The sequence below is a fragment of the Solanum verrucosum genome, unplaced genomic scaffold (assembly GCF_900185275.1).
Source record: "Solanum verrucosum unplaced genomic scaffold, falcon-dt-bn FXZP01000038.1, whole genome shotgun sequence".
Taxonomy (NCBI): Eukaryota; Viridiplantae; Streptophyta; class Magnoliopsida; order Solanales; family Solanaceae; genus Solanum; species Solanum verrucosum.
Window position 1 is genome coordinate 376,219 of NW_026020564.1, and position 9,997 is coordinate 386,215.

The following is a 9,997-nucleotide window of genomic DNA, read 5'->3' on the forward strand; positions in this document are numbered from 1 at the left end:
AGGAATAATTGATGCCTTGATTTCTATTCTATAAGAGTTGAAATGAATTTGTATAACTAAAGCTAGGATTCACAATATAACTAAGAGCTATAAACTTATAATATTAAAGCATCAATCTTGTGTCCCAACAATACAATGCACCATTTGTCAAAGATAATATAGTGATCAAACATGGTTGGGGTCAAACCCCACATAATCGAAGCAATTATTTAATAGTCACAACAACATCCAATGGGCGATGAAAACTCTTCTTTGCGTTGATCATAAACTCTTCTTTGCATTCATCATAAACCAAGTGTGAATATGCACATTCATGCATCTCTTTTTTTTTTTACCAAAACCATAGTGTTGAAAAATGCAACACTTGTGAAGTTTTTATTCGGTATAATATAGTGTTCAACAAATCTTATTGTAGCAATAATTTGGTTAAGTAATTTCTTTGTTAATGATAAAAGAAAGCCCAGTGGACTAAGCTATCTATTTATAGAGCACGTACCATTGTTGTAAATATGGATAAGTCATGTTCAGTCAATTTAGGCTTTAAGTTTGTAAAGTTAATTATTCAGTTAGTGTAGGACATGTAAGTTTATCAGTTCCTATTTTCTAGAAGTTAGGTTAGCACGATCTTTTTTGTTAACGTTGTATAAGAACTCCATTGGAGGCTCATTAATAAACATACAATTTCATTCTACTTTTGTGCATATATGGTATCAGCGCTAATATACTCTAACAAGTACGCCATCCAAGATCTAATAAAAACAAATTTTGCACACAAATGTCCCCTTCCACCTCTGTGGTTAATGTCAACGCAGCTCCAGTCCTCAAACATCTGATTCAATTCAACCCTTCCTCACAGCTGCCCATTAAATTGTCTGGCAACCACATTTTTACGATCTGGAAGGCTGAGATTGCCATGCTGCATCATGGCCATGACCTCTATAGTAATCTTGATGGCACTAAATTGTCCCCACCTGAAACAGTCACCACTAATGGCCATGAGACTGCCAACCCCGAGTACACGGATTGGTTTTGTCAGGATAAACTAATCCAAAATGCTCTCATGGCTTCTATTGATGCCACAATTGCATCCACTATAGCTTACCCGCTCACCTCCAAAACTAGTGTGGGATCAACTTCACACTTCCTTTGCGATCAAATAGCAGAACCGCATCTTCAACCTTCATCACCATCTCAATCAAGTCAACAAAGACCACAAATGAATTGATGAATATATACGAGAGATTCTCTCTCTCTCCGATGAACTCGCCATAGCAGGTTCACCCGTCAATAACAAAGAACTTGTGGTGAAAGTATTGAGTGGCCTTGGGCTAGAGTTCTGTGAGATCTCAGCGGCCATACCAGTACATGACTCTCCAATAAGCTATGAGGAACTCTTTGATAAGCTTCTGGATCATGAACTATTCATCAAACATGAGGATCTCAAGATTACTACCACCCAGGTCACTGCAGTTGTTTCTCAACGTGTGACAAATCCTCCATCAGTCCCATGCCATAATCGGTGCCCACCAAACAATAATAATTGGCGTCCCCAAAATAGGCAGCCCTCTCATTGAAACACTTCCCAGCATCCCGTTGATAATTCTCAGTGGCGCAACTTCCCACACCATTCTTCACGAGTCCGCTGTCAACTTTGTGACAAATTTGGACATACGGCAAGTGTTTGCTGCCCTCGGTCCCATAGCAGCTTTGAACCAAAAGTAAATTTTGTTGCACAAACAATGCCAAATGACCCCTAGATTCTTGATTCAGATGTGTCTCACTATATTAACTATGATACCAACTCTCTTTGCAATGTTCAGGACTTCAAAGGGATCGAGGAACTGACAATGGGTATCAATAATGTGATTCTAATTACTCAAGCTAGTACCACTCATTTGAATGCTTCAAATACTACTTTTTCTCTAATATTTTGTGTGCTTCCGTTGTCAAGCGCAAACTTGTTTCAGTGCATCAATTTTGCAAAGATAATATAACCTCAATATAATTTTATCCTTTTAAATTTCTTATGAAGGATATGACTATAGGAACAACTCGATTGTGCGGCTTGAATAAAACACGTCTCTAGGAATTGCCATCACTATCTCGACTACACATCAACCTCACAATTGCTGGACCTTCCCTACATATGTGGCATCGAAGATTGGGCCACCCCCATTCTCTAGTTTTATTTTCAATTTTACGTATTTCATGTCTTTCGTATTCTTCCAAGGACAAGTTCAGTTTTTGTAATTCTTGTTGTTGCAATAAACCACAAAAATTTCCATTTTCTTCCAACACTTTGTCCAGTAGCTTTCTATTAGAAATAATTTACAATGATCTGTGGGGCCCATCCCCTGTTCTCTCTATTGATAAAAAATTATACTATTTTTTCTTTGTTGATCAGTTCATCAAATACATTTGGTTTTACACAGTGAAAAACAAACATGAGGTTCGAAAACACTTTCAAAGCTTACATCCCGAGCGCGAAAACCATTTTGGTAACAAAATACTTACACTATACACTGATGGAGGCAGAGAATATAAGACCATGGAACCATACCTCATTCCAATGGCATACAACACCTTGTTTCTCCCCGTCACACTCCTCAAGGTCGACCTAGCTAAAAGACGTCATCGACACCTTATTGAGACAGTCAAAACGCTGTTTCACCAAGCTAGTTTACCCTCCAATTTTTGGACATTTGTCTGCCATCATGCTACCTTTCTCATAAACTATGGAGGAGTGTTGAGTTTGCTTTTAGTTACTACAGTCATTTTATAAAATAATAAGTTACCTAGTTTTAAGATGAATTTGAATTTTAAATATTTATTAGGTTGTTTTAATTGTTGAGATTATTTAGTCTTTTTAAATTTTTGTTATGCTGATTATTCTGCAGATTATGTTATCAAGTTGGCTATGTAAAGCCCTATTATGCTTAATAAAATATTGAGAGACATTTTCCATAATTTTGTGCTGCCACATTTTTTTAAAAACACCAATAATTCAAAGTTCTTTTCAAAGAGGCACCCGTATATGAATCTCTTCGTACATTTGGTTGTCTATGCTAACCATGGCTCCGACATATGCTCAACACAAATTAGAGTCGTATTCCAAGCCTTTTGTCTATCTCGATTATTCGGTCACCCATATTGTCATCAGTGTTTTGAATCTACAAGCTCCAAACTTTTCTCTCACGGGATGTAAAATATTTTGAGGATATTTTCCCTTTTGCTAATATGTTTTCCCACTTAAAATAAAAGTTTTCATATTTAAACTGGGAGAATACTTTAAACCAAAACAATTCAAATCTGGATATTAATTCCAACACCACTACTCCAGATCACACACTACTTCCCCCACCATTCCATTGATACGAGATACACGCCAAGATGATTGCTTATTTCGTGTTCCACTGAGAAAGAAACCACAGTCAGATCATTTCACCATTTCGGCTCCAGGTAATCTTCACACTACTTCCCTATCCCTTGACTTCCATCAGATTTCCCCTATTGTAGATTCCGTTCCCATTTCATATTTCAAAGCCACCCCTACCCTCTCTACTTATCCTCTCACATTAGATCGCCGACTACCGATTACTCATAGTTATCACCGACGCTCCAACTCATCACCCAATATACCGACCCAATACCTCACCTCTCACAGCGGTGTGCATAGTTGCAGTCTCACTTTACCTCCCCCCACTGAACTTGTAGCTCAAATTCCACCAATCGAGAACAATTGTGCAGTAACAAGGTCACAAAACAACATTGTCAAGCGGTGCAAAATAGTTGACTACACTACCCACATAACCCAAATAGTACCAATTCTACATGTCAACGAAAAACAAGCACAAAAGATCCCATATTGGAGAGATGCTATGCAGCTTGAGTTTGATCCACTCATAAAGGATCATACTTTGGAGTTTGTTCCACCAAACCTTACCAGGAATGTTGTTCCCTATAAATGGTTCTTTTGAATTAAAACTAAGTCTGATGGATCCATTGATATGGACAAAGTACATTTAGTTGCAAAAGGGTTCACCCAAAGGCCTAGGGTTGATTTTGATAAAACATACCATAGAGTGGTTAAACCCACAATAATTCGGACTATCTTCACCCTTGTTGTAAAGAACAATTGGGCACTTTATCAAATAGATGTCAATAATGTTTTTCTTCAAGAGAAGCTTAAGAAAGAAATGTATATGACTCAACAACCCAGATATAAAAATTCTACATCCTGACTAAGTCTGCCATCTCCAAAAGGCTATCTACGGCCTGCAACAAGCTCCCAAAGCTTGGTATGACGCACTTTATGATTCTTTGATCCGGATGGTGTTCAAGATGTCTGAGTCAGATAATTCTCTCTTTGTTCTGCATAATTGGGCATAACTATTTATATCCTTATAAATGTGGATGACATCATACTAACAGGAAGCAATGAAACACTTCTTAAACAAGTCATTACCTCTCTTTCCAAAAAAAATCTCTTAAATACCATGGCTTATGCAGTATTTCTTGGGAATTGACGTACGTTGGGTTGTTAACGATTTGTTTCTCCGTCAATCTAAGTATATACATGAGGTGCTATATGAAATTCAAATTCATGACTACAAAGGCATTCAATCTCTAATGAGTACGTCAGTGGCACTACTCATAGATGACGGAGCCCCCAAAACTGATGGAAAAGAGTATAGGAGTGTACATGGGAAGCTTCAGTACCTTTCTTTTACACGGCTTGACATCACTTATATTTAGTAAAAAAGCTCATTCAGTTCAACACTTATCCCTCTGTTGTTCACTGGAAGGCTGTTAAACGTATCCTTCGGTATCATAAAAAAACATCCCACCATGGTATTCATATATCTCCATCGTAGTCCACTAATCTCTATACCTATGCGGATGCCGATTAGGCAGGTGATACTAATGATTGTCGATCCATCTCTGGTTACATTGTTTTTCTTAGCTTGACTCTTATTTCCTAGTATTTTTGTAAGCAACCTATTGTCTCCCGCTCCTGCACTGAGGCCGAGTATCGGGTTGTTGACTCTACCTTGTCTGAAACGAACAAGATCACTCACTATCTCAAGGATCTTCATGTCCCGCTCTCTGCTGCTTGAATAATGATTTGTGAAACCTTGGGGTCACATAGATTGTTGAAAACCCAGTCCATCATACAAAAGGAAGCACTTAGAGGTTAATCTTCACTTTATTCCCCAACATGTCCACAATGGTCTAGTCTAAGTTTCCCACATTCACTCCACTTATGAAATTGCAGATCCGCTCACTAAACCATTCTCTAGGGTAGTGATGAGTCCACATTTTGGACTCATTTAGGGATTTATTTTAATAGATTAAGTGTCTTCAAATGCATATTTGTGCCAAAGACTGATGTAAATCCTTGATTTTTCAAGTATTTGGATTGAGGAACAAAACATGGACACTAATGAGCAAAAAGGAACAAGGCAGCTGAAAGAACGAAGAAAAAAAGGTTTGATGATCGCCTAACCCATTAGGCGAGTCACCAAATGGACATGATCTTGCCTAAAGTTCTAGTGTGCCAAGCTTTAAAGGAGAAAATCAAGTCGGCGATAGAAAGGAGCAGTCGGCGAGTCTCCGAATGGTTCCGCGATGCAGTGCTAGATCACCCAAAGTTACAGAACTTGAAGAAGTTGAAGGCCAAAGGAAAAAGGCGATGGAATTGACCAAAGGAACAAGGCAGCTGAAAGAACGAAGAAAAAAAGGTTTGATGATCGCCTAACCCACTAGGCGAGTCACCGAATGGACATGATCTTGCCTAAAGTTCTAGTGTGCCAAGCCTTAAAGGAGAAAATCAAGTTGGCGATAGAAAGGAGTAGTCGGCGAGTCTCCGAATGGTTCCGCGATGCAGTGCTAGATCACCCAAAGTTACAGAACTTGAAGAAGTTGAAGGCCAAAGCAAAAAGGCGATGGAATTGACCAAAGGGTGGATTGCCGAGTGGATCGGCGATCCCAACTTATTGCGCTGAATGGTCCTTCGCAACACATTTTTGGCGACTATAAATACATTTTTGAATATTTATCTATATATCTATCTATCTATTTAATATTGAATATCAGTTTTTCAGTTTTAGAGTTTGCATTTTTAGAACTGAAAGTATTGAGACAATATTTTCCTTAGCTTTGAAGATTTGAAGACTTCCATTTTTGAGAAATTGGAAGTGGGTCTTTGAGATTCTTTAACCATGACCTTTATAAATACGAAATTAATCTTACCCAGTTAATGGAAACACAATTTGGTAACGATTTTCATCTTTTTATGATGTCTTTCTAAAACTTCAATTCTTAGGGTGTGATTATGGGTTGATTTAGCTACTGGGTATTGTTAATTGATAGTCTAAATGTTGTTTAAAAGTGATTTCATTCAGTATTGTGGCTTAATCTAAAAGGTTGTAGTTGCAAATGCAACTCTACCTTCGTGTTTTTGTCTTGCTCGAGAGAGAGGTTTTAAAATCAAGATTACTTATTTGATGGTATGTGGGTATTGGGTTGTCATGGGTTCAGCTTGAGAGAGTGAATCCCAAACCCTTTTCCACACATTCAGCTTGAGAAAATGAATGGACTAAAGCGTACGTTGTTCTTAATTGCTGCTTGTTGGTGTTTGAGAGAAACTAACTTGATTCGGGGTAAATTGTTCGAGAGAAAGTTTATCCCCACTAAAGTCTAGCTTAGTCACTGATTTACAACTATTTACTATCAATTGTGATTACCCATTCATCTACCTTAACCTATAATCCAATCACATCCCAAGAACCCGTCTCATTACTTGTTAATTAGAGTTATTTGTTGTTGTTGTAGTTGATAATTACAATCAAAATCCCCATATTTGACACTTGTGTCACCCTTTAATTTGACTTATGTTTTTATTCGTAAATGTCTTTACCTATCTATGATTGACTTGAACATATTCGTATTTGGCTCTTGATTCTCAAAGACGTACCACTCTCTATGGGATTCGACTCCAACTCATTTAGTTGGGTTATATTACTAACTAATGATCGTTGACGCTTAGTATTGGATGAAGTATCTTTGAAATGTTATTAATCAGAAAGAAAATCAATATTACGTTAATATTCATACTAAGCGCAACAACCAAATTTTATAATGTATCACAATTAATGTATCCGAATGTAACTTATGTATTCGGATGACTGATATTTTAAGGGATTTTTGTAAAATAGAAGAGTAGAGATAGGATGTAATTTAGGTCTTACACTATGTATTTATGTAAGTTATACATATTTTAATATGAATCAATAATTTGGAATACTTGAAAAAAAATCATGAGGCATCCAATTTTATTTTTAAAAATAAGGCAAAATTGTGATGGACTTGTACTATTTGAAAAACAAGAATAGCATATTGTAGTTCTAATTTAGTTTCTTATAATTGTTATGCTTTCAAATGTGAGGTTCTAATGACATAATATAAGTCATGCAATAGCAATTATTATTTAAGTAACAAGAAAAAAAAGTTAAATCAGTAAATATTTATAAGTATTTCATCCTCATCTTAGGTAAGCAAATTTCATCAACAATCTCAATAATTGCGGCAGTCGGCAAGGAACAAGCTATTACTTTCAAATTACTATTAACAACCTATTGCATATAAATGTACCTTGGGTGAATCATAATTGAAATATAGTTATACTTTTTTCTGAGGAAAATAAACGAATAAAAAATTATGAAAGCCAAAAAATTTTAGCGACGAAATGTAGAGACAAAATATATTCCGTCGCTATATAACGATGGATTAACTATGGAATAAATTTTTTGTCGCAATACTAATAACCAATTTTTTTTGTTTATTCTATAGCGACGAATTGGCGATGGACTGTATATTCCGTCACTATTTATTAGCACGAAAAGTTAGCGCCTTAATATTTCCTACGAATTTAACAACGGAAAGGCTGCGAAAAATTAAATTAATTTTGAGCGACGGATTAGCAACGGAAAATTCATCATTACGAGTTTTAGTATTTATTTACAGATTTTATATTTTGTAGCGATAGAAAAATCCGTCGTTAGTTTCTATTTTAAATAAATTAAAGATGTTTGTTAGCGACGGAATTTATATGTGTCGTTAAATTCGTCGCAAAATAAAATAAAAATTTAGGGTTAAGTTAGGGCACACAAAAATTCCCTCTCAGTTCTGCTATCAAAAGATTTGAGCTCTCCCACTCTTTCTCTCTTCTGCTTTTCAACTATTCCTCTCCCCCATTCTTCAAATACTACAAATAATTGCTCTTTTACTCTCTTCAATGTGAGGAATCGATGAGTTTCTATCAATTTTCGAATTCAAAATCAAGTGAGTTGTACTAAATTTTGTATACTCTAATTTTGAGTTTATTTTTTGTATATTAAGATGTGTTCTATCAATTTTTGTTGATTTTGTTTGTGGGTTTTGGTAATCTTGAAATATGAAACAAGGGTTCTACTAGGAAGAATGATTTTGCCATAATCGAGTTACACTTAGATGCAATTAGGATTTGTTTTAAGAGATTAGTGATATTATAAAAGATGTCAAAACCAGATCTTAACATAATTACTTTTTGTTGTAAGTAATCAGCTATGAATAACACTACTTTTTTGTTCTTAGTAGTCACTTTTTATATCTGGGTTTTTCTTGAACTACAACTAGATTCTGAGCATTATCAGGAATACAGTTTGCTATGCTTGTTGGGTCTTTGAGTTCTATTTTTAACTTCCGTTTGTATTTTTCTATTTTGAAATTGTTAATTTGAAAAGTTTAGTCTAGGCATCGTATAACTCGTTTTATGAGAATATATAGTGGTGTTTAAATTCTATTTTTTTTTCTATTTTAGAAGGCCTTATTGCAGCTTATGAAAAATATGTGGAGTTTTGTTTCTTCATGAAAGTGTTTGCTGCATGTTTGTCCTAAAGAAAAACTAACCAAGAAAGCTCTCCTTCTCTATCTTATTCTATTTCATTTTTCTTGGATTGTCAAAGTCATGACTTATAGAAAAAATGTTTATTTGTGATATTCGATTAGTAATTTCGATATGTATTTGGTAGCTGATTCAATTATAATTTTTACGTATTGTCAAACATTGTCGAATTAGATACAAGTGAATGAAAATGGTTCAAGAAAGAGAGTTTTAGAGAAGCATTAACATTATCAACTTAAAGAAGTTGTTCACAAACTAAACAAAAAATGATTTTCTATTCATACACATAATTAAAAAAATGACTAACAAACAAACAAAAAATGACATCTATTGCCATCAACTTTTTTTTGCCACACACAAGGAAGTAAATCAAGAAGAGACTAGCAAAATTTTCATCCAATATTTTTATCTGTACGTAAATTTCTGCAATAAGTCAATCAAATTTTAGATTTAATGTAAAGTATGCAAAGTTTAATTTTTCTTAGCTATTAAGTAATTGCTTGCTTTCTCTGCTCTACTTCTCTGTTTCTTTTCTTTGTGCTCCTCTATTTATGTAAAGAAATTCACCTGATCAACATACAATGATATTTAAGTTTGTATTTTTTTCTTTTCCACAAGGTGTTATTATAGTTTGTGGAGAATATGTGGACTAGGGCTGGGCATAATATGGTTAAAACCGAAAAAACCGACCGAATCGATTTTTTTTAAATTTCGGTTTCTGTTTTTCGGTTATTTCGGTCGGTTTCGGTTTCAGTTTTTAATATTTCAGTTTTTCGGTTCGGTTTTCGGTTTTTAGCTTAAAAAATTCGGTTAACCGAAAAACCGAAATTATATGTATATATTCTTTACCCCTTAATTAAATCTCAGCCCATGTCCAGGCTCTAGCCGGCCCATAGCTGATAGCCCAGTAGCCCACAACCTTAATTCTCAACCCATGCCCAACCCAAATTCCAATAAAAAAATCAGAAATCCCTAAAAACTAATTTCCCTAAAATCAGTCGTCTAACTCGTCTCTCATCTCTCAACAGTCAACATACGCCGCAACTCTCATCT

The 9,997-nt window shown here is 35.4% G+C and overlaps 1 protein-coding gene across 1 annotated transcript; it reads left to right on the forward strand.

The window, feature by feature from the left end:
- Nucleotides 1–775: 775 nt before the first annotated feature.
- On the forward strand, nt 776–1,722 carry LOC125810259 (uncharacterized). The gene is made up of 3 exons (XM_049489771.1): nt 776–1,199; nt 1,276–1,519; nt 1,608–1,722. Exons 1-3 carry the CDS (start codon nt 776–778, stop codon nt 1,720–1,722), a joined length of 783 nt encoding a protein of 260 aa, XP_049345728.1.
- The last annotated feature ends 8,275 nt before the right edge of the window (nt 1,723–9,997 follow it).